At 46.9% G+C, this 25,505-nt stretch overlaps 1 protein-coding gene across 1 annotated transcript in view; it reads left to right on the top strand.

The window, feature by feature from the left end:
• Positions 1-1,878: 1,878 nt before the first annotated feature.
• The window catches only part of UBASH3B (ubiquitin associated and SH3 domain containing B), a 60,971-nt gene continuing 37,344 nt past the window's right edge, over positions 1,879-25,505 (top strand). The window contains exon 1 of the mRNA XM_082070588.1: positions 1,879-2,125. Coding sequence (XP_081926714.1) covers positions 1,965-2,125 — 161 coding nt within the window. The 5' untranslated portion in view covers positions 1,879-1,964. The remainder of the gene's footprint in view (positions 2,126-25,505) is intronic.

The following is a 25,505-nucleotide window of genomic DNA, read 5'->3' as shown; positions in this document are numbered from 1 at the left end:
ATTTCATGGTTACAAACTGCCTAACCCGGCTGAAATCCATGACTAAACACTCCTTGCTTTCCCCCACTGACTTTAACGAAGTTCTCGCCAATTAATAGCGAGGGTAAACGAAAGAATCGGCGCCTCAGCGACATCAAAGAAGCGAAAAGTGACTTCAAGGAACAAACAAGCAGCGCTTTGTGCGCCGTCCTTCTGGAGCTTTAATTTTCACGGCGCTTGTTGGTTCAGGCAGCGCGAGGATGGGAACACAGAGCCCAGTGTAGCACTGGAACTTCTCATCAAATAACGAGAGGGGAATGAGCAGATACCGGGGAGGGTCTTTTTTTCCCCATCTCCGGCACGTTTTAAAAATGCCTCATAGTGGTTTTGATTTATTTGCACGGTTGCAATTTCATGCTGTTTACAGTGCCATGAGCTGGGCCTGCTCTGGGAAGATCCATAGTGGTTTCTGCTGGTCTTTACAAGTGAAGGAGAAAGCAGGGAGGCTCTGAGGTGTGTGATGGAGGAGGGAAGAAAATGAGACAAAGGAGGAGGATGCCGGATAAACCCCTTGGTTTACACCCCAAACTGAAGCCTGAACTGAAATACAACTAGGAAGAAAGCAGCGATATTTGTCCCACCCAGCCCGTAGGAACACGCAGACCGTACAGCGGGAAGGGCAGTCCCGTATGTTCCAAGTGGCAGCCTGAGAGGGATGCAGAAGCACAAGACTGAGATGGAAATTTTGGAGCACAGCTCTTCTGTCTCTCGCTACCTTGACTTCAACCACCAGTGCTACCACATCAGAGGCACATCAAATGGCAGCCAGAGCCCCCAAAGTCCCAGCGTTATTGTGCGCTGCTCCTCACCTCCCCTCTGCTCTCTCTCCCACAGCATTAGGTCAATATCATGCTCTTTTCCACCAAAAACAACCCCAAAATAATTATTTGGCCACGTGCTATTGCTTTTTTAGAGTAAGCCTCCATTTCTCCTATCTGCTCCAGCAGTGGCCCTGCTCAGTGCATCCCCCCACTCCTCATTCAGCGCATCCGTGCTTGTGGCCAGGAAGCCAATGGGACCTGGGGTGGGTTAGAAGGGGGTGGTCAGTAGGTCAGAGAGGTTCTCCTGCCCCTCTGCTCTGCCCTGGGGAGACCACACCTGGAATCTTGTGTCCAGCTGTGGCCCCTCAGTTCCAGCAGGACAGGGAACTGCTGCAGAGAGTCCAGCGCAGCCACCAAGATGCTGCAGGGAGTGGAGCATCTCCCGTGTGAGGAAAGGCTGAGGGAGCTGGGGCTCTGGAGCTGGACAAGAGGACACTGAGGGGGGACTCATTCCTGGGGATCAAGATGGAAAGGGGGAGTGTCAGGAGGATGGAGCCAGGCTCTTCTGGTGACAACCAGGGACAGGACAAGGGGCAATGGGTGCAAACTGCAACACAGGAGGTTCCACTGAAAGAGGAGAAGCAACTTGTTGGGGTGAGGGTGGCAGAGCCTGGCCCAGGCTGCCCAGGGGGGTTGTGGAGTCTCCTTCTGTGCAGACATTCCAACCCGCCTGGACACCTTCCTGTGTAACCTCATCTGGGTGTTCCTGCTCCATGGGGGGATTGCACTGGATGAGCTTTCCAGGGCCCTTCCAACCCCTGACACTCTGCGGTTCTGTGATCCTCCCGTGGGTCATCCCCCGAGCATCGCCCACGCCGGGTGGGCGCCCCGGGGACCGCGTGGGGCTGCCCTCCCCGTCCCTCCGCCCGCCCGGAGGCGGCTTTAAGAGCGGGGGGGGCCGGGCTGCGCTGGGGCCGCGGCTTCTCCTTTGCGAAGCCGCCGCTGGCTGCGCGGGCTCCGCGGGGCGCACACGCGTGGCCGGGGCGGCGGGTGGGCGCTGAGCGGCGGGGTGGGCTGGGCTGGGGGCGGAGGAGGGCCCGGCCCCGGCCCCCGGCGGGGCTCTGCGGGTGTGCATGGCCCAGCGCGGCCGGCGATGGCTGCGTGATGGCCCAGCGCGGGCAGCCCGCACCGCACGCCATGGCTGCCAAAGACGAGCTGTACAGCAAAGTCATCCCCCGGCGGAACCGGCAGCACCGCGCGGGGACCATCAAACATGGCTCGTCGCTGGAGATCCTGCTGTCAATGGGCTTCCCAAAAGCCCGGGCGTAAGTCGGCGCACGGCCCCTTCTTCCCCCTTTCGTTTTACGGCGGCGAGAAGCGACGGGCGCCTTTCGGGAAGCGGGGGGGAGCTCCGGCCGGCGGGAGATGCCGGGCAGCGGGGGGATGCGCACCCGGAGCGCCCCGGGGATGCGCTCCCGGAGCGGCCTGGCCAGCGGGGGATGCGCTCCCGGGGCGCTGCGGGGATGCTGGACGGGCCGGGGATGCGCATGGTCGCTGCCCCGGCTCCGGGGGGGCGAGGGAGGTGGCGGGGGGGCGGCAGGTGCCGTCCCGGGGAGCGCCGCGTCCCGTCCCCGCCGCCCGCGGGAGCCGCGGTGCTGAAGGGGCCTCCGCACCGCTGCAAAGTTCGGGGAGCGGCGGGGAGGCGGTGTTTTTGCACCCCCAGTTGAGATCAGAGCCCGTGGTTCCTATGCCTTGAAAATAGGAAGCCCTCGGTGCAATTGCTTTTGGTCGCCCGGGAGATTTTCTTTAATCCGCGTACGAGTCAAGGAACGGAGCAATAGACTAAAATTTCCATAGTCCAAAGTGGTAGGTTATTCGTGCCCGAGTTAGCAATGCCCTGGTGTAATCTCCTTGCATGTGCTTATGCTTTAAATTAATTAGGTAGCAACCTAATGATAACTTAATAATGATTCTCCCAGTTTTAAACATAGCAACTCCTGAAGTGGGACTGTGTGCTTTAGGATGCAAATGAAACCAGCGGGGATTTGGATGATTCCTTGAGCTGCTTAAGTTTTCCTTTTGTTGCTGATACCAATCAGAACTCGGTGGTTTTATAGCCTGTCTTCATGCAGTTTGTTTTTATAAGTATAGAGATACGTGCAGTTTTAAGGACATATGTCTTCTGTGGATTCATGAGATTGCCATGGATCCACTAGTACACACAGAAAACCTAATGTGCCCATTGTCCTACTTATGCTCCTTATATCTGTCAGTGATCTAGAGTTATCTATTGAAATCAACATACAGCATTTCTATACGTACGACGCCTGTGAATGGAGATAGTAGGAGAGCAGTGACTTCATGCTCTGCTCGTTTGGAAGAGCAGACGTGCATCTTTCAGTGTAGCTAGAGAAGAAACAGCTTGATACTATGAAAGAAACTAGTTATTACCTGTACAACAGTGCCATCAAAGCTGACAGTTATTCCCAGTCTTACCTAACCGTTAGTTGAGGAACTACGTCTATGGTTCATATTCTTGCCCAGTAAACACTAACATTTGACAAAAATGGACCCAAAGCTTTACCATACAAGATAAAGAAGGTTAAACACAGAGAGCAAGCCAGAGAAAGGGGTGAAATATCCCCAACTGCAAAGAATACTTATTGCAGATATAAACAGCCAGACAGGTAAAACTGTCTTGATGCTAAATTCAAGATACTGTGCTATAACCCTGTTGGACAACTCTATGGGGAGGGGACCGCTTTCCCAATGGGAGGGAGCAATTAGCGCCCTTATTCCAGCCTGCTGGAAATACTACGAATAACTCAGCATTAAAATGCAGATAAGAAGCAAAAGAGAAATAAAACCAAGCAACTAAGTAGTGCTGCCAAGGGCACCGAGTGGAACGGCACACAGGTTCGGAAGCGGGAGAGATAGGAGCACATGGCAAAAGGACATTCCCTAAAGGTCACTGCTTCCCAGAAGCTGCTTTTTAACTTACGTTACTGTGAGAGTGTGAATGAAAGAGATCGCAGAGTTACCAAGGAGATAAAAACATCCTGTCTCCCAAAGACAGTATTGAGAAGTAGCCTTAAAGCCCTTTGAGTCCTCTCCCAAACCCCTGTTTTCTACCCCAAAGCCGCAGTTACAACAGGAGGCAGAGAATTCAGCGGATTTCCGATCTGTAGGTCCTGTGTACAAATACAAGCCAGGCTGATACTCTGGAGTGGTCACCATCTGTTTGGATGGCTCATGAGAAACAAAGCTCCAGGTTGTCAAACGAGGCTGGCAGGCCTGTCACCAAATGCCATCGCTGTGGGCATCGGTGGCTCCTGGCTTGGTGTTAGAGCTGGGGGACCGATTGGGATGGGGAGAACTGTTGAAGCCGGGGTTACACACACTAGAGCTACCTGGAGATCACAAGAATGGTGTTTTGAGGCACTACTGAGATCCTGGAGAGTGCTCACATTGCATTTCAGCTTCTAACCCAGCTCCAGTAACCTCTGTACCTCACACTCCTACCAATGGACAACTCAGCTTTATTCTCTTCAAATTATTCAATCATTCTTCTCCATGCTTACAGTTCATAACAGCAATAAGAGCTCAGACGGCCAGGATGATCCTGGCTGGGTGGAAATTGCTCAAAGCACTGCAGTATGTCATCGCTTTGGACTATTACTCCAAAGAGCTGTTCCATTATATTTTTTTCAGCACTAGTCATTTTTTTATTCTGCAATTAGCCCATTCTATTCCGTACTGTCTAGTCATGCAGGAGCAGGCTGGCCCTGTCCAAAGTGGTTTCGGATTTAAACAAGGAAGGAAGGCAAAGGTGATGTTGCAATTGCCATTTAGCAATCTGAGCACTGAGACAAACACTTTACCTGGGGCCACACAGAATTCTGACCACATCCCCAGGGTCACGAGGCCCTAAACACAAGAACAGGCTTCCACAGGGCATCACTTTAAACTATTATGTGTGTACAAGCAATGTTTAAAAAACCTACATGTAACATGTATCTCACACTAAACATTGGGAAATTTAGTGCTAGACTAGTTTTCTTCAGGATGGAAGAGGCCTTTAACTAAAGTTATTGGAACTAATAGGGGGATAAGCAGTTGAAATCCTGCATGGTGCAGGAATCAGTGTGGCTCTACAATCCAGTGATTCAGTTTTAAGTTTCTCATCAGAATTTAAACTCCTCCAAAACATCCTCAAAACCAGAAAGTTAAAATTCTGGTATGAGAAAAATTCCTGTTTGTTGTTTTTTGTTTTTTTTTTTTTTAAATTCTGGGTGTGGATATGTGCACGAATATATAAATATACACAATATTAAACATGGCTTGAGTTTCTGCATACAACTTGGGATTTTGAGGTAGTTTCAGAAGAGATCCAGACCCAGAAAAATGAAGGTAATTCTCTGGGCTCTGTCATTACTCAGACTGGGGAGATCACTGCCCATGAACAGAGCTCTTCCATTACAGGCCTCGTGGTTCTCTGGATGCCGTGCCCTGTGCTCTAAGTGTGAGACATGAGCACTGTCCTTGACACGGGTGGCGGAGCTTTCCAAAACTCAACTTGCCATCGTCTCAGCCTGAAAAGGGGAGAATATCATCTACAGATTGGTCTGTAATGTTGATTCAACGTGTAATGCTGTGCTACAGAGTGATCCAGACATAACTGCAAACGCTTCCCCTTCATGGACAGGAATATTGTGCAGTTTAAACGTTTCCTCCCACCACCTGGGTTTAACTCTGTGTTCATGCCCATGAAGAGGAGCTAATTCACAAAGCTGCACCGTGTTCTCCCTGGTCCTGAATAGAACCAAGCCGGTCCGATTTAGATTTGCTTTCTCAGTAACTAGGAGAATTTAGAAGTATTAAGAGTTTCATTATTCTCAAAGAAAAGCAGCTCAGATCCAGTTTACAAACAGTAAAATCTTCCCTTGTGTTTTGAAAATGTTTTCTAGGCTACTAAAACATGTTTTGCCTAGTAACAGATTTAGCAACATCGCAGTATTTCAGCCCAGAAAGGCTGCGAAGTCTCTTATTCCTCAAGGGTTTGAGCTGGATTTGGGAAAATACGGCATGGAGAGAAAAGCGCTGCAGATAATCTTTCGGTTTTGAAGTGGTTCCTGTTCCTTCGTGGCTTTGCTTTCAGGGTGTTAGTTTTCTGCAAATACCCTTGGCTGAAACGCATCGTACTCCAAAGGACCAGCCCAAAGCACAGGCATCCCCTAAGTCCCACTTAAGCCCAAGCTTTAGAGGGGTTTTTGTGATTCACAGTGACTTGTGTTGGCCTGGGGGATGTGGAGGAAAACCCCATCCCAAGTGAAGAAGCTGATGGCTAAAAGTGTTTCGAGAAGCAACAGTTCAGAAGGCTACACTGAAAGTGGATCTCAAAGTTTCTTAACAGCACGGCAGGAAATCTTCAGCTCCTGGATGGAAAATCCAGGTGCTGTAGCCACAAGGGCTTAGGGAAAAGATGCCCCTAGTGATCCGTGCCCGTTAGTCAAGCCAGTGGGATCTGGGCTTGGATAGAACCACTGGACCATGCAGTAGAGAACCCATCTCACCAACATATAACACTTCCATTTCCAGTAGTGCGTGTCAGCCATCACACCAATGGGTGTTTGTAAGCAGAAGCTTCGTAGGAAGGATTTGTGACCCGTTTACAAATAGGGCAAGAGGAAGAATTTGCTTTCCCTAGCGTGACCTTCCCTCTGCGCCCGTTTCGGCTCTTGCGAGGCAGCGGCTCCTCGCTCACGCCGGGGTTAACGGAGGAGCCTCTGCCTTGTAACTTGAGGAAGGGTTGGAGCAATGAACGGGGCTGGTTCATGCATTGCAACCCCTGGGTTCAGCGCTGAGGCCTCTCAGCAGTTTTGCACATCTGGGCTGGAAAGGATCCAGCAGGTCTGCGTGGCGGAACACGGATGCTGCAGTGGAGCCGGCAGCTGCCAGAAGGTGCGCTGGAAAAGGGCTTGAGCAAATATACATTTGGGACCGAGTCCCCCGGCTGCTCTGCATATGGATTTTGTTTTTTAATTGCAGATTTCTGCTGTGGGACTGAGAGATGATTACTGCAGTGCTCACATTGTTATGTGCCAGCGGCTTAATTGCTTTTGGTGTGGGGAGATCTCTATCGGACAGATCTGAAGTGATAAAACATAGAGGGCTTTTTAATTCCACTGTATAGTCTGGAAACTGAGGCACAGATAAGCTTAGATACGTCAAATCTGTAGTTAGGCTGGCACTTGCACCTAAATCTGTAGAGTTTCAATCTATTAGCTTAATGGCAAGACTTAGATATCTGGTCTAAGAAGAACATCTATTTCCATGACATTGTATAAAATTTTCAAATGGAGAGAGACCTTCTCTTATCAGAGGCTGAAGATGTTGTTCCTGTGATAAGATCACACTCTGAAAAGAACGGCAGCAGTAGCGCTCCATAGGACCTCAGTGATTCAGGACACTGTATGAATCATATCTGATAGTTGGGAGAAGTGGAACAATCATATATTCAAGGTCTGCTATGGACAAAGAAAACGCTGTGGCCACAAACCTTGAGAAGACTGTTTAAGGACAGAGCATCCCTGTACACAGATTGCTCACGGGGAGCAAGGTCAGCGAGTCCCTGCAGTACTCGCTGCCGCCTTGTGCTTCGGGCTCTGCCATGATTTGTCATGGAGCAAAGGTCCTGAACGTGCTCCCACCCTCTGCCCTGGGAAGGAGCTGCAGAAAGCGCAACCGGACCCCGCATGTCACTGACAGAGACCGAAAAATGACTTTGTGCCTTCTGTGCCAAAACCCCACGGAGTTAATAACTAGCACTGAGTGTGCAATTCCCTTTCAAGCTACATATCGGTTTCGAGTGATAGAGATACCGGTGTTATCTTTTCCTTTGCTGTCCGTTTTTCTCTCTCGCTTCACAGTCAAGAGCCGGTATAAATGTACTGACGAGATTTCCGAGTCAAAGATCCGCTAGATAAACTAGTGATTTCAGATATCCAGCATGGCCTATTGGAATGGAGCTTTGTTTGTATAAAATACTGATTATTCTTCCCCCTTGGGGACCTGGTGACAGTGGCAGCATGCTGCCCCATTTCTGCAGAATTCTGCAGTATTTTCTTGTAAAGCACTCTAGAAGTTTCCCCCTAGATTGCTTCTGCCACTTTGCTATGCAAGAGCCCATGTTTGAAGGTTATTCGGGACCTCCTGAATAAGCACACCAAGAGAAATCAGGGGCAATCCTGCTCTTAGAAAGATCACGAGTAGAAGCTTTTCAATGTCATGTCTCCTGATGAGACTTGTGTGTTTGAGAGCGCATCTCAGACTCCCGAGTCTTGCTCACACTTGCAAACACTGCCCTGGGTTTTAACCGGCGCTCATAGTGGATTCACAGCATGCGCTCTGCAGTTGCAAAAAGAATAGAGACATCCGTGTGTGTGTCTGTGCTGCACCAGTCTAATTATCCCCAACAAGCAGAGTCATCAAAAGAGCTGTAGTTTAGCAGCTGACAGCGTTTTGGATCCCATCCGCGAGGCTTTGTGCGTTACAATGGGCTGCGCCGGGCGCCTGTGTCTTACTCATCCCCTATATAAACAGACCTGAAGAGAATAGGGCTCGGGTTTGCTCGGCGTTATTCTGTCCCCACCATGTCCATGTGCACAAAGATTGAATCTAGAAAGCAGCATAAAGCGGAGGGGAAAAAAAAAAACAACAGCAAGAAATAATAGGATGGGTTGAGAGGATTGCTAAAGGTTGCTGACAAGCTACACAAACACTGCTTTAGACATCTTTTAAACTCTTGTCTATGTTCATGAGACACAGGTGCTGCCCTTTCAACTCCACTCTCCCAATAGTTCTCCTGAATCTTGGGCAAGTCCCAGCGGCAAAAGGTGCTTTTTGAGGTGCTCCCAAATCCCCACAACATGCAGATAAGAGATGTCCATCTCACACACCTTCCCTAGGAAGCCTCCCTCTTATTTTCTAAGGATGTGCAGATATGACAATACCCTGACAGCTGTTGTCAGCACCAGCTTTCTATCACCCACCAAGCAGCAGCACGACATTCAAATAGAAAGCAAGCCATTATAAATTTGAACCTGAGTGCCAGGAGATGCGTTGGATGGCTTTGCTTTCCCCAGACACCAAATTCAAGCCCTTGGGACTGAACCCTCTTGTCACCGCCAGCACAAACACCTTGCAGGCCAGTCCCTGTCAGCAGGAGATTAGGAGGAAAATGCCAAAGGTTCTGCACGTGGATGAGCAAACAGCACCCCGAGTACACGTGATGCTGATAAACACCCTGGCCCTTCATAGCCTGGCATCGAAAGAGGTTCGAACTGTATCCTCACCCCCCTGTTGTTATCAAACGCAAGGCAAGTGCCACTTTTTCCCCTTTCATGTAGTATTAACGAGGCCCTGCAGTTCATGCTAGTGCAGAATTAATCATTTGTGGTCAGCGCCTATGAAATAATTGCCAGTGGGGAGGGCGGTGTGTTCCAGCGAGATTTTTCATCTCCTGATTTGTAAAAACGAGTCTTTTCTTTCTCCTCTACCTAATGAAATGCAGCAAGTTCTCACACGACAGAAACCTCATTAATGGCGCGGTGCAGCAAAGCCCTTGGGCACATGTGAAGGGCTGGGATCATGATGCTCCATACGTTTCCACCCAGCAAGAAGGGGGACGCCTTAAATAGCATTGGAAATACCTGGAATAGTAAAGCGGTACCGTTTGTCTCCTAAGCTGTTCCTCGTTTTCTTGCAAAGGATTGAATCGGTTCCATGACGCACATTTCAAGCCCTGACTTGGTGCTGCCATGAAACGCTACTGTTGTTTTTCGCTTGTGTGGCACCAGTGGGTAGAAGCCTGATTTTTATGCACCGCAATCCTGCTGTGCTGGGGGCTGTGCAAACACAAGAGGAAAACATCATCCAGCCCCTCCAAAATCTTGGTTGTTACCCGTAGTTACAGTGAGTTGGATGGACGGGTGAAATTCACAGCTGCACTGTTAGGAACAGCTACTTTGAAATAAGTATCATTCCCGTTTTACAGACAGAAATATCTAAATGAGGCAATATATCAAGGGGCTTGATGCCAGAGAGGGCACCTTAATTAACATTTGCCATCCACTTCAAACAGAGGGTGCTCCAGAACTGCGGGCTGTAAATGGTGTCAATGATGTCCTGCTCCCTTGTTCTGCTATTATATTGAATTTATTCTTCACAATCAATATTCTGCTTGCGAGTAGCCGCCAAGTCCTACCAAGTGCCAAATCACAATAGATCACCCGTGGGTAAGTTGTAGCCAGTTCTCCCAGCACCATTCAAAGAAATTTCCAACTAAACAAGAATTGTATCTGGTTCATATTCACACTTCTCCACGGGCAACGGAAATGAGCCTTGGAATAAATGTAACTTACAGCTGCACCTTACAAGACGCATTTATATTGCCTGTACAGTCTCTTTGACCCCTTCCCATAGCTATACCATAAATACAATGATGTTCTAAAGCCTCCGGTGGTGTAAATCAGCCCAGCACCACTTTGTTGGAGCGATACTAATACATCCCAGCTGAGGATCTTACCCAGCAATAACCTTGCATTGCTACCAAAGCTTCCTTTAGAGAAATAGGGGTTTTTTACACCATTCGGGTAATACAAAGAGCCTGTGTGTAAATAAGAATCGCTACCATAGCCCCTGGGAGAAAAATACCAACCTCAGGTGCTTCTTGCCTGTTCACAGCACATGTAGATTGTTGGGTCTGCAGTGTGTACAAGAGGTTTCCTGTGTGGGGTGAGTTGCAAAACCAGGACCATTTACACCAACCTAAACCAGCTGTATGGGGGTATTTTAAGACCCACTGACCCACTCCCCCGTGGTATTTCATCTGACTATGGTAAAATTTTCCACTTGCAAATGGGAAACTCAGCCTTTATAAGAGGCATTTGCAGTTATGACGGGGCAATGTCTGCTCTTCAAACCCTGTTGCTTTACAAGAAGCAGATCAGGGACATGGGCAATGGCCTGGGTAGCGGGTACAGCAATAATTAGACCCAACTTCCCTAAGAAGCCCATCAGATGTCATGTCCGAGAGAGGAATTAACTCCCTATGAAGCCCCATAGTTTGGGGGTCAACATATCTTTCCAACTTCACCAGTTCCTGCCCCGAAGCTGCTGATCCTCATCGGGATCAAAGCACTTGAAGCCCTTGGGGGTTCTAAGGGATAGATAAGATAAATAAGATAGATAAGATAAAATTCTCCCGCTCTTCTTGCTGCCACTGCCTCTTTTCAACTATACACCTAGGAGCTTGCAGAGGATTTCCCTTAAGAATTGTACATATTTGCTGTCACCAGCTTGTTCTGGGGGAGAAGGATGGCAGGGGCATCATTTCAGTCCTTCCTGATGGTTTTAATGTGTCTGGAAACCGAGCCCTTCGCAGAGGTCAGAAATGGATTACCCCAAGTCAGCAACCGCTTTGGAAAATCTCGGCTCAATGATGCTCAGTGTCTCTGCACATTAAACACCTCTCAGCAAGCATGGAAGTGCTATAAGGTATTTGCCTGAGGACACAGAGAGAGTTTCTTCCAGCACTGGGTTCAGATCTGGGTAATAAATAACATAAATAACCATCAATAACACCCAAATGTACCCTTATGTGGCAATTAGACAGTGTTCCAGGCATCTCGCTCAACTTCCCACCTACCGAATATTATTTCGATTTTGCTGTAGCATATCCCCAAGTCTTACAGGACCTTTGATGTAGAATTTCATTTGAGTAATAGACATGAAATGTTAGGTTGGGTGTAAATGATGGTAGGGAAGGAATCCTTTTTCCATGCTGCTTTATGTTTCTCTCCCTTGCAACACATTGGTTTGGAGTGTCAGTTTATTTGTGGACTATACTGCTAACACAAAAGTACTTGAAGCAGTTGAACAATTGAGATGAGATTATGCAAATGGGATCGAATGCTGTGACTAGATAATTGTCCCTTTGAATCAAGGTATGCGTCAAATCAGAGACGAGTTTTCGGTTGGGATGAAAATTCCTGAAAAATAAGGGGTTTTTGGTGCAAAACCAATTAGTGAATCCTAGAAGCATCCCATCCCTACCCCATGGCGTTCGCAGCTTAAGGTAAAGCTGAGCTTACGCCAGGCAGAGGGAACGCCAGCCTTTGAACACAGGAACCACACAGGTCTGCACAGGCGGCCCCACGTTCAGGGAGAAAACCGGCATGAATTTAGGTGCCAATCTGGGAAAGGGTTCAAACGTTTTGCTCAAGTTCAAACACAATAATAGTTCCATTGGTTTTAACTGAGATTAGTCAGGCGCATAAATGCACGGCGAGCTTGTGGCCTTTGAAATAATGTGGGGTTTAAATAGTGTGGCGCAGAGCGGAGCTTTGCTGATCGCCCTTTGCTGCTGTTACCATCAGCTAACTGCCAGCACACATCAGAACTGCTGGGTTTGGTTCTCTGGATTAGTGTCTCTCTAATTTCATTTCCTCTTGCATGTCAATCAAGAAGGTTTTTTCTCTATATGTGCATCCTGTTTGTTCTGAAATGTGCAGTGCCATCATTTGGCTCTAATTATTGCTGTACACACTACCCACGGCCCTGATCAAGCAACAGGGTTTGAAGAGCAGACATTGCCCCATAATAACTGTGAATGTTCCGCCAGCCACTGCGATAGAACAAAGGCAGAGAAATTTCCACCAGTTTTCTTTGCCATCAGCAGAGTGATGAGTGTTATCTCCATCCCCTTTTCACAGATATGGAAAGCACAGAAGGATTAAGATGCTGTTTTCAAAACCAGTTTTCAATTTCTCGGTTTTGCACGTGTAAAACCAGCCATGTGTGAGCGCTCGCACATCCAGCCCCAGATGCGTCGCGCTCGCCGTCTTTGCACATCCTTGCGTAACTGCGATGCAAGCGTTCAAAACCAGCACCTGCTCCTGACAAACTGTCTGCGTCATTTGTACAAAGCCAAACTACCAGCCCCATTTGCATATACAACCTGGTATGACACGTCTAACATAATTACGGGTTCAATAGCTATTTTCAAATGCGATTCGAGGCTAGATTTTCAAAAGTAGGCATCTAGACACACAACAATTCCATCTGTTTCCAGCTATCTCTTTTAAAAGAAACTGTAGAAATCCAGGCCCAACCCTGGGGGTTCAGCCATCACCTCGCTTTCGTTCTCAGTACTGTCTTGGCTGCTGCCACGCACCGTTCTGCACTTTCCTGCTTGCCAGATTTTGCTGTATATCTGAAATGGCTCCGCTCATACCTGTGGTGTTACACAGAATTAATGCAGAAGAAAAAGAGGCTTATATTCTACCTTATTCAGGTTAACCTTTCTTTTCAATACTACTGCCTAAGATCTAAGCACGCGGAAGAGGCGAGGGGATCTAACGTCTAACAGAAGAGCTCGCTTTAGAGATGTAGATTGCATTATAGGAAATGAGAAGCAATAATCAAAGGAAGTTCTTCATTCTCATTATCGGCTCTCAGCGTCTCGTCTCTCAGAGCAGAGCGCTCCCGTACACCCAGCACAGCCCCTATCAATTCTCTTCATTAGAGACCGGAGCCTTCCTGCCTCTCATCATCGCAACCTCCGCACGACCACGCTCGTCTTCCCCAACCCAGCATAGATTTTGCCTTTACTTTTAAACAACTCCTTTTCAAACCCGGCAAAAGATGCAGCTCCTTCTTCCTCAGAAATCAATGGCTATCAAAGCTTTCTTTTGTCTGGCCTCATTCAGGGCACGCCGGCTTGAAGAGTAATCGTTCCCTTGGATTCAGCGGCGTTTGAATCGAGTTGTAAGCATTGATTTTCCTCCCTCACTTGTGTGCCAGTGATATCCAAGCCATCTATAAACCAGCTTCAGCCAGGAAATGTGATTAGCGAGACTGGCACGGCTTCAGCCCATCAGAAGACCAGGCTGAGAAGAGAACATGTAAATGTTTGCAGTAATTGGTGACAATTAATCTTCTATGCTGATGGCTGAATGGGACCTATTAAGACATGCAGAGAAGGACATTTACGTTCCCATTCAGAAGAGCCCTAAACATGTTTACATCCCATTGATTTCAGTGAATGGGATGGACTGGGGTAGAGAAATAATTTGCTTTCCCCTCCCCATGCACAGAATAGGAGTCTCCCCACCTTGCAATGTGTTCAAAATGCCGCATAAAGCAAATGGCAATAGGAAACGCAACCCTTTACCAATACGGGTTCAAGTTTTCAGAAAGCACGTGAAGTAACTAGCGGGTTGGACTCTGAGGATGTGCTAACACCTTCCAGGCTGCTCCACCAACAGCCTGTGCTGGGGCTGTTGTGTTTTTTCCCTTTCTCAGGGTCTCCGCTTTTGCAGAATCTCATATTGCCGTGATGTACCAGCTCACGGCACAGGAGCGTTGAACACGTCCCAGGAGCACAGTCCCTGCCTTCCCTTCCACCCCTTCCCTGTGCCAGGAGCGGAGGGACGGAGCGCAGCGCTCAACCGGCCCTGCGCTGGGCAGGAGACACAGGGCAGGAATCTGGGGCCGTCAGTCTGCCACCAGCGCTTATTCCCGGTTTTGACAGAAATACGCTCTGCTGACAGGTGGTTTCACCAGCCCACCTTAGGTGAAATGTTGAAATACCGCATTTTTGTGTCTTCCTATTCATGACGCAGGCAAAAGACACGAACAATAATCCCCCCGCTGAACTCTGCAAGCTTTAAAACTTTTTCTAAGTCATCCTCTGCTGGTTTCTTGCCAAAGCCAGTGCAGCCCCTGGAGCACTTGTGACTTCTACCCCTGCTTGCGTGATCTGTACAAACCATAGCAGAGCAGAGAATATCTAGAAGATAAGAAGAGGCCCCTTCCTCCATGCACACTCAGGCTTGTTCTCCCTCCCCTGCCACCCCGGGGAACTTGTCGTGACACGACACAGGGGCAGTTTATCTGGGAAGGAAAGAAAGGGCTTCTTCCATCTCTGCAACCATCTAGCTCGCCCAAAACATCTTAAGGCGATGGCATCACTATTAAAATAACACAAATGTAGCTATAATGCTGGAAATCCCCAACACTCCTTAGAGCTAGTAGCTGAAAAAATATACAGCAATATACCTACTTATACATTTACTATATATATAACAGGCATATGCACACATTTATATACACACACAAGCATATGTTCCTACAATATATACAATGAAGTAAGGGTAAGTAGAGTTGAAGTTAGGAAGCAATTTGTGGCCAGTGTGTGGTTTTCTTTCTGTTTGGTTTGTTGTTGTTTTTTCCCGTTCTCTACAACACAAACCAAACCGTCAGAATCAGCAGTAGAAGCCGGGAGAGCTTCTTGGTTCCAAAGAGAACCTGGAGACCGACTTGACAAACGTCACTTACAAGGGTTGAACAACACAACCCAACCAGCCCGCCGGTCTGCAGTGTTCGGTGATTGAGACCATAAGGAAACAATGAGCAAGGGCTGGAACTAAAAGCACAAACCTCTCCTACAACACACTTATTCTGATGAGGTGTGTCTTCCTGACCGCTTTCGTAGGAACTCCATGTCTGATTAATAAAATCTTAGGTTTGCACAACATGTTACAGAATCACAGAATCGACTGGGTTGGAAAAGACCTCAGAGATCATCGAGTCCAACGCTTGGTCCAACTCTAGTCCATTTACTAGATCCAATCTCAGTTTACAAACCTCCAGGGCCGGTGAGTCCAGCACCTCCCTGGGCAGCCATTCCAATCCTGACCACTCTCTCTGCACAGAATTGATTTCTCATCTCCAGCCTCAATTTCCCCTGGCAGAGTTGAAGCCCATGGCCCCTTGTCCTATTGCTGATGCCTGGGAGAAGAGCCCAATCCCCCCCTGGCTAGAACTGCCCTTCAGGTAGTTCTAGAGAGTGCTGAGCTCAGCTCTAAGCCTCCTCTTCTCCAGACTAAACAAGCCCAGCTCCCTCAGCCTCTCCCCATAGGGCTTGTGTTCCAGTCCCTTCCCCAGTCTTGTTGCTCTTCTCTGGACCCGCTCCAGCACTTCAATCTCTTTCCTGCCCGGAGGGGCCCAGAACTGAACACAACACTCCAGGTGTGGCCTCCCCAATGCAGAGTACAGGGGTTTCATCTGTGCTTTGCAAATTGTGGCCTGGATTAACAATTCTCAAGCAATATATAGGACAGGGCTTAAAAAGAACAAGGCACCCAGCAAATCACCCTCAGACCCTTATTGAGATGAACGGCGCTTTAGGAAAAGCGCTGTGTATATATGATCTTGCAAGGCCCCATTCTTTGCGGTTTCATCTCGGAGACGCACACCATTGCGTGGCTGAGCGTGCACAGGATGTGAGCCGGTGGGTTCAGGAAATGAATGGGCCGAATTCTGCTCACGTTTGCACAGCGATAAATCCACCCTGCTGCCCGTGGGTTATCGCACTGCGCTCGCTGAGCAGCCCTGGCCTGCTGCTAGACAAGAGATGTCAGAAATCATTTGTCCAGGCTATAAAGAATAACGGCTTGCTCTTCCTCTAATGCGAACGCGTAAAAATATAAAACTTGCACAGCCTGTTAGATTAAAGGTTCATTTAGCTTAATACACCACTAAGCAGTTCTTCTGTTCTTCGTCTATGCCAATCAGCCACTTGGAAATTTCCTGAGCCAAACTTTGCATTTGGCCCCAAATGCTTGAAAGCTACCGCTAAGCCAATCCTAATTTATATTTCCTTTTCTTAATGTATTTATACTATAACCTTCACAGCACTATGTGCCAGTAATTTCCACCACTCACTAATGCATTATCTTAAAAGTACTTGAGTTTGTTTACTTATCTTGACTCTTTTAAGCTCTGCTGAAGCCACATGAGGATCAATGGGAGCACAGTTCTGCCTTGTAATCAAACCACAGCGAATGCAGTTTAGACAAGTCGGATCTTACTGATTCTTGAAGGAAACTGAGAGAACCGAGGTTGCAAGTTACTGCAAGAATCCAGACAAGCAGAGATCAGTGGCTCTTATTAACGGGAAGCAAAAAGGCATTCAGTAGAAGTGGGAAATCCCCCTTCTCCCTTTTAGATAAAACATGAGCATGGAGTTTCAGTGTGAGAACCCTGGCTCGGTGTTCCCCTGTTCTCCAGGCTGCAACCAGGGCTGTGTAACACTTCGGTATTAAAGTATTCTGGATTCAGACTAGGCTGAACATCCCAGAAATCAGTCAGCAAGAACAGGACCAAGCCATTATCAGGCAAAGCAGTCGTGTTTCTTCTCTGAGCCACCTCTGGGATGAACAGAATTATGAGCCAGTTTACAGAATCATGGAAAAGTGTGATATAAGCAAATCCCAGTGCCTAATTCCTTTGATTCTTATTATTGGGTGGATGGTACCGGTTAACTGAACATGGGGGGGAAATGATACAGGAATAGCTGGAAGCAATGTCTGCCCCTTTGGTCTGTGCGGTTTATCCAGGAGAAAGTCCCTCCATGTGCACTTACCAAGAAACAGGAAGGACCTCAGATGTTGTCCTGCAGTTACCGCAGCCTGCGATGGGAACGAGAGCCAAAGAGCGACATCACTGGGATCCCTGCCACTTGATTTCCTTCCACCTGAATGGGAAGGTCGCAGCCTCCACGTTTTCAAAGCGACTAAGACCAATAAACAGCTGGGCTGTCTTTGGGTAGCAGAAGAAGGTGTCATCGTGTCTGCTGTGTGGGTGGGAAAACTCCTTGTTTCTATGGGGTGTCCCTCAGAACAGGTCACTTCAACTGCAGGAGGGCTCTTCCTCAGTAGGGTTTGCAAGAAATAGATGATCCTTGGCAAAACAGGAGAGGCCAGAAGGTTGCAGGGCTACTAGGATAAGGACTCTACCCAGAAGAGTTTGGGTGGAAGCACTTGGACAATGACCACTGAAATCTGCATGTGTAGCATGAATGAGCCTTTATTCTGCAACCAAATGCATACCAGATGCTGGGATTCAAACTGAAACGTTTCCCTGCAGTCCTGGGAGGGCAGAATCAAAACTGAACGTGGGTCGCTTCAAAGCTCGGCAGCATTTGAGAGCCGCTTTGCTGTGGCTGCTCGTGGTCCTGCTCTGCACAGGTGCGGCGGCCGTAGCCGACAGCAGATTCGCTGCTGACGCTGTGGAAAAAGCTGCACACAAACAGGTCACTTTTCGGTTTCGGAACAAAGCTACAAGTCGTGAATGACCAAGTATTGGGCAGTTGGATCACCGCACCCTCCCCTCCCCACTATCACACATCCTGCGCACATCTTAGACTGGGGGCATTGCTGAAGAATTACAATTCAGAGAAATACTGAAAGGAGAGAATTACTCCATTGCCTAAACTATAAAACTATAGATTACAGCATCCACTTGGAAGTTTGTGCTGAGAGATGATAAATCTCAATATTTGCCATATAACGCCCCTCTACCTACTTCTAAGAGTGATTCCACCGACACAATAAATAGTCTTTAATGCAAGAGCATTTCACAGTAGTGCATGTTGGGGGTGTCGGGGCCACCCCGTGCATGCAGAGCGGGGTGTCCCGTGCCAAAGCTGCTTTCCAGGCTGAGGAGTTGCCCCCCAAAAGCCACCCAAGTGCTGCGGGCTCCCTTTGCAAGCTTGGCTTTCCATTCCTTGAGCCATCATGGATTTACCTGCTTGGTGGCTTGTTGGGCAGCCAAACACTCCCAGGTAGAGCCAAGGGCTGTGCTGGTTGACGTGGAAGGGGAATAACTGAAATGCGAGCGGAAATTTGGGCAAGAAGAGCTTAGTAAAACAAGGGCTGAGACGCATGGAACAGATCTGACCCGCTCCCTCTAGGAGGTCCCAAGGATGAAATACTGTTTACTCCACTCTCTGTATCTTCAGGGCAAGGATTGTGCTTTATCCTTTGAACAAACAGCAGCTCTGGGCCTGGAGGAACTTGGAGCATCTCTCTCAGCCTGCATATTATGGGATGCTGGAGGAGCCTGGCTGTGAAATCGCTGCAGAACAGCACACGGGGCTCAGCTCAAACAGAATACACAAAAAGGGAGAAAGTATAGTAAACAACTCTGGGTTATTACTGTTTCTTTGATAGAGGTTTAGGGGATGTAGGTGGTGTGGTTTATTTCTTTTTCACCCAGTCAGCTTCTTGACTATTGGGTTGTGTTATAGTGAGAATTGATGGTTCATTCCTGTGGAAATAGATGGAGCGTTCGAAGAAACACCACCCTATTAGCTATGAGCAGATTGAACACCCCTGCAAAGCCACCATCTGCCACCGAGAAAGGGAAATTAAAGCAAAATGAGAAACTGGTTGGTTTGTTTGGGGGGTTTGTGTTTGTCATTGATAATTGTCAGCCTTGGGGCTATAATTAGCTTTTCTGTACCGTGTATTTATACAGGGGGAAACTGGGCTTTAAAGATCATTATTTTCCCTCTGTGAACAAAACGGTTGGACCACATGCTGGTTGCTCTTTGCTGAGTCTTCCAGGGCTCGGGTGAATGCAAAACCATCAGTATCGTTCATCTCGCCCCATCGAAAGCACGGGAAATGGTTCTCTGAGTATTTCTTGACAACTATGAGATGTGGTCACCAAGGCAAGACCCCCCAAATGTCGCAATCTGCGTCCAGACGAAAAGGCCGAGGGGAATTATATCCATATGGGGACACCCACAGTATATCCCAGCCTATAGACAAGGGCAGCGGCTGTTCCATTTATTTCTACGGATGTACTGACATGCTCGACACATTAAAAATATCATTTCCTGGAAGTAGCTGGACCAAACTGTGACCATTATCAAGGTGATGACAATTCCAGAGCCATGAACTACTCACCAGTATTAATAGAATTCAGAACATGGATCAGTCAGATGTTTTCATCTGTAACGAGCTTAGATAATTCCAACATGAAATTGTACTGTAGATACCTCCTTTTTCCTTCCTTTGTATAATAAATGATGTCCCCATCATTCCGCCACTAATATACCTGCTTAACATTTTGCCCTTGAGTCCCTGAATATGTTATTATCTATGAAGAGGAAATACTTGAGGCAACAAATAAGAGCAGAAGACAAGAGGTATTTTTTTCCTTCTAACATTCAGCGATCAGAATGAGCTTGTTCCTTGTTCTCTCACTGAATTACCCTGTTCTAAGTTTAGCTACTAAACCCATTTGTGGCATGGTTTGCTCTTTGTTAATAATATTAATGACTACCTGAGATGACAGCATGGAGTTGAATCCACCGAGGGCTGGAAAGCATTCTGAAAGGCTCATCAAACAAGTAATGCTTACTGCAAATTATGGAAAATTCAGATTTATTCCTGAATGAAAACGCCATCCCTTTAAGTCATTAAATATGTAACTGCAATACAGACACGCTTAAATAAATTATTTAAAGTTATTTCTAGTTTTGTGTGGGAGGTGGGTGGGCGATGAAGTAGATACTTAGTGGTTAGAGCAGCCTTTAGCCTTTACATTTTCCCGGCTTTCGCCCAAGTTTTTGGTGGGTTTTTTTGTCTTTTTAACTCCTCCGGCTGGTGCAGACAATTGAGCTGCCTTTGATCAAACTTTTTGGGGCGCTGTGAGAGTTTATTCTAATCCTGCAGTTTTCTCGGGCCTGTTTATGCACCTTGAAAATGTTGGTTTGCAATGAAAGTGTAGAGTCTTGAATCTGGGCAGGAACAACCCCAGGTTCCAGTGTAAGTTGGGGAATGACCTATTAGAGAGCAGCGTAGGGGAAAGGGAGCTGGGGGTCCTGGGGACAGCAGGGTGACCATGAGCCAGCACTGGGCCCTTGTGGCCAGGAAGCCAATGGGACCTGGGTGGGTTAGAAGGGGGTGGTCAGTAGGTCAGAGAGGTTCTCCTGCCCCTCTGCTCTGCCCTGGGGAGACCACACCTGGAATCTTGTGTCCAGCTGTGGCCCCTCAGTTCCAGCAGGACAGGGAACTGCTGGAGAGAGTCCAGCGCAGCCACCAAGATGCTGCAGGGAGTGGAGCATCTCCCGTGTGAGGAAAGGCTGAGGGAGCTGGGGCTCTGGAGCTGGACAAGAGGACACTGAGGGGGGACTCATTGCTGGGGATCAAGATGGAAAGGGGGAGTGTCAGGAGGATGGAGCCAGGCTCTTCTGGGTGACAAACAATGGTAGGACAAGGGGTAATGGGTTTAAACTGGAACACACGAGGTTCCACTTAAACTTGAGAAGAAACTTTTTGGGGTGAGGGTGGCAGAGCCTGGCCCAGGCTGCCCAGGGGGTTGTGGAGTCTCCTTCTCTGCAGACATTCCAACCCGCCTGGACACCTTCCTGTGTAACCTCATCTGGGTGTTCCTGCTCCATGGGGGGATTGACCTGGATGAGCTTTCCAGGGCCCCTCCAACCCCTGACATTCTGGGATTCTGTGATTCTGTGATACAAAAGCAGCTTTGGTGACATGATGAGAGGCCGGGATGGATTCCTCACTCTTCAGAAGGCTTGTCAGGGTTCTATCCTTCTCATTTAAGGACTAAAACACATCATTTCCATGGCATCTTAGTGCTTCTTTTCATGAAACTTCATCTGTCTATGGCCAAAACTCAAAAATTATTCCCAAGCCTGAGTGACGGCCCTGTGAATGTTCCTTAATGAACCCAAATTTCAAGGCCAATTTCTCTTGCCATCTAATGTACCCAGGTGGAGTAAATTGCACAAACCTCAATGCTGACGTCTCCCTTTTGCCACACTTCTTCCCCTTCTTTTTCCTCTTACAAAAGTTAAAATTATTAGGAAAAACTCTTAACAGACAATTTGGCCTTTTTCTTTTAAACAGACAAAAGGAATATTTGCGTTTTGCCGCTGGCTTTAGTACGAACAGGGTTTAATTTCAGAGAGAATCAGACAAATAGCAATGCCAGAAGATGAAAAGCAATGATAAAAAACTCATCAGAAAGGTTCCTACAGTATCAAAAAGTATAATTGCACTTGACTGAGATCTGGATTGAGAGGGAACTACCTGGAGTCATGCACCGAGAACAGATATATCACTGATATATACTCAAAAGCTGAATATATCGCTCCTGTAAGTGGCTCTTCATGTGTATTTGTTGATGAGTTGCCTCCCCCAAACTCAAAATATCAAACCCCAACATATTCGCCTCTCTCCGCAATCTGCTGTCTCTGTTCGGCATGAACACAATCAGATTTTCTTGACTAGATATAAAAAATGCTCACCATTTAAAAAACAATTTATCAAGTTAATAAGGAAATGTATTGAAAATGCCGGCGTTTTTAAGGAGCTCTAGCTCAGACACAGCAAATACAAATGAAGCTGCTTGATCTGTCCTCATAGACTTTTATATACCATAGTACAAGGGAAGATAATTCCACTTCCTTGTAACTAGTTGTTATGATATTTGTATTAATAATGCATATGCTGGTAGAACCAAAAAGTCTCCTTCTGACACCAAGGTCACAAGCTAGCGAGCACTGTTCATACATATATTAATGCCCTTGACTACAAAAAGCTCCACCCAAGTGATGGAGAGGAAACAACATGTGAATCAGACAGGGAAAATGCAGAGAGAGATGGGGACATGGTATGCACAGGAAAAGAAAAATCAAAAGACTGAAGTATCTACAGCAGAGAGTTATTGACAAAGCAAGGACATTCAGAGAAAGGCTGCAGTGAATGTACAGAAGGAATAAAATGTACTTTGGCGGGGTGACAGGGATGTGAGTCTTTGCTGGAGCATCGTGCCCTGGGGAAGCGGTTGGTACGTGGGACCAACAGCCCAGTGCCGGGACCAGTTAGTGGCCACGATCCCCAAAACTCCGAGGACCCCGTTTTCAAACCCCTGCAAGAAAAGCCCTTCCCTAAGCAGCCAGAAGGGAATGCAATTACGGTTCATAAAGGCTAATGCATGAAAATGAGCGGAGACAAATGACGGTGGAAGATTGGGAAGAACGTTTCTAATTGTAAGGTCGCTGGCCTCGTTCCTTGGGCCTCCGAGTACCGAGTTGAAGAAAGCAAATGAGATGATCCCACCAGGATCAGTTCTGTGCTGTCTGGGAGATGGGAAGGATGAGCAACATGAAGACGCCTTCTCTACAGTATAATGCACTTTCTCAGCCTTTCTCTAGAAATGCAGCCAGAGTTTCTGGCACTTACTTATGAACCTATGTCCCTTTTTCCTGTCGTGCTTGCCAAGCTGTTTTCTGTCTCCTCACTGGCGTATTTCTTTAGTATAATTTAGGATATTAGCACGGGCTTTACTGATTGAGGAGGAAGAAATATCTCCTATCCTTAAACTCACCGCTGGGATTGGTCTCCAAGTCATGTTAACACATTTCGCTCCTCTTGCGGATTTGTTTGCAGAGTTTCACTGTGACTTGAGCTTGAATTACAAAAAGATCATATGCACACACTAGAAAAAAACCCCAACTGTCTTCTCAGTGTTTCCTGACATGATGAGCCAGATATTCTGCCTATTCTGGCCTCTTTTCCCAGCACCTCTTGTAGGTTTTATAGTTTAATTCAAAGAGGGAAGGCTGGGAAACCATCACCTTGAAACTATCCCTTGAAACTAGGACCACCCGCTCATTTTGTGCCTCTTTTCCAAACTGCAAGATGGGAATATCCCATTAGTAACCCAGGCAAAAATCAGCAAGCGTTTTCATGCGAGTCTAACTGTGGGAATTAGTGTATTTGTCACAAATGCAGCCGTGATTCAAACCGGTTCATTCATGCCTCGGTGGGGAATGTGAGGTGAATATGAATATGCATGTACATTTTTATTCTGTATCTCATATCTTCCAAGACAGCTGCAGGGTGGGGGGATGGACAAATAGTCGCATTATTCTCAAGTATGTGTGAGTGTATCTGGGAAAAAAATCATAGGATGGTGGTTAAATGAGCCTTTGTGTAATCTTTATCTATGATTTTCCACTATGACTCACCATAATTTACATGTTATCTAACATTGAGAGTCCCAGGCTTGTGGTACTTTCTGTTCTCCTCAATGCTCAGTGGGATATATTGAATGTTGGGGTTTTATCCAGCCTGCTTGGCCGTGGTCCTGTGGGGCTGAAGGAGTTAATGGTTTGCTAGAATAACTGTCATCAGACAATTGTGTTAGAAAGAGCAGCACTTACCAAAATACATCTTAGCCTGCAGCCTACAAGAACAATACAGCCATTGTATTGTAACCGCAGGACTTGGCACGCAGATAAGCTTGAAAGGGAATCGCGTTTTGTTTATGACGGAAGTGATGGAATCCATTGAAAGGGTTTTGTTTGACTCCTTTGGAAGCAAATTCCAGCCCCTTTGTGAAGGGTGTTTGAAGCCTTTGGGTCAGGGCTGTTACCTGCCTGAGATAGATAGAGGATAATAAAGCCAACCTGCCTCCAGGTGACCCTCAGAACCCCCACCTCACCCTCATTTCTATTACAAGGGCAAGGAAGGGCTGAAATGCTCAGGAGATCAATCAGCATTTTCTATTTCATCACAAAACCCACTCCTTATAAATAAATCCAAATTGGAAAGCAGAACGTTTTCAGCTTCTTTCAACTATGACCAAAAAATGCATGTTTTGTTTGCAAACATAGAGTTTTCAGGCAGGAAAAAGTAGGTTTTCAAGCTTCATAAAATGTTTAATCCTCATGGGATTGGACAAGGTGTGAGGCGGCCGTTTATTTGGCTTCTACCCAGGATGAATGTTCATGGAGGAGGTTTTATTCACCAAGTATGGACTTCTCAACCTTTTCTGTACGAAAGTCTGCGTTAATTCAAGCCACCTCACTTTGGGAGAAGAGAGGAGGAAAATGCTGGTGACTATAACACATCAAGTAGATTTTTAAATGGTAGCGGATCCCGCCACAAAGTTCGAGGGGTGAAACTGGAGTTTCTGGCCTCTTTTTCTCTCCATCTTGTACCTATTCCGATAGATAACTGCACAACTTAGACCTTATGACTAAGGACAGAAGATCATGACATTACCTTGGAGACAGTGACATTTAACAATCAAAACTTTAACACTTGAACATTTTGTTTTAAGCCATAGTCCCGAAGGTTTTAAGATACACTCGAGTTTCTTAAGCTTTTCTGTCCAGCCAGGAAGGATACGGATTGACTTGGCTTTTTCTAATGAAACTCATTGATTCTGAAATAATCACTTGATATTAGGAGCTGTGCCATTAAAAAGAAAAGAAAGTACAACGACTGGATTGAGGAACTCTAATAATACCAATATGAAAGGGCTTTCAAAATTCTTCAAAGGTTATTATACCCTCAACACTTGCTGATTTTTTAAAGTGCGTAATTTCATTTGAGTCACTTCCCCTATAAATTACATACTTAAAAACCTGCTGATGTTGCCTCCAATGCTTAGAAAAACATCCCATTTTAGACTTTGTTTCCATCCCCCACTGTATCTCAATTTTACTTCAATAGATACTTTCAGGCCATATTTTTTTTCACCTCAACAGCAGCACAGATTAACTCAATTACACTTCGCTATCACATACAATGCGGATTCATCTTATATCTTCAGTCCTTCGAGTTGTTTTTCAACAGAAGGTTTTTTTTCCGTGATTTTAATTCACTTTGGACTTGGTATTAATACTTTTAGGCTGGGTTCAGTAGGGAGCACTGTTGGTTCTTATCCAAAATGCCTACACCTTTAATTAGATCTATTAAAGCCAAAGACATTCAGGCTTGGGTTTTACTAAGTTAAACAACAACATCCATATAG

This window comes from Streptopelia decaocto (genome assembly GCF_964273445.1).
Source record: "Streptopelia decaocto genome assembly, chromosome: 21".
NCBI classification, from domain to species: Eukaryota; Metazoa; Chordata; class Aves; order Columbiformes; family Columbidae; genus Streptopelia; species Streptopelia decaocto.
Note: the sequence above shows the minus strand (reverse complement) of the source record. Positions and strands in the feature narration are given on the sequence as shown.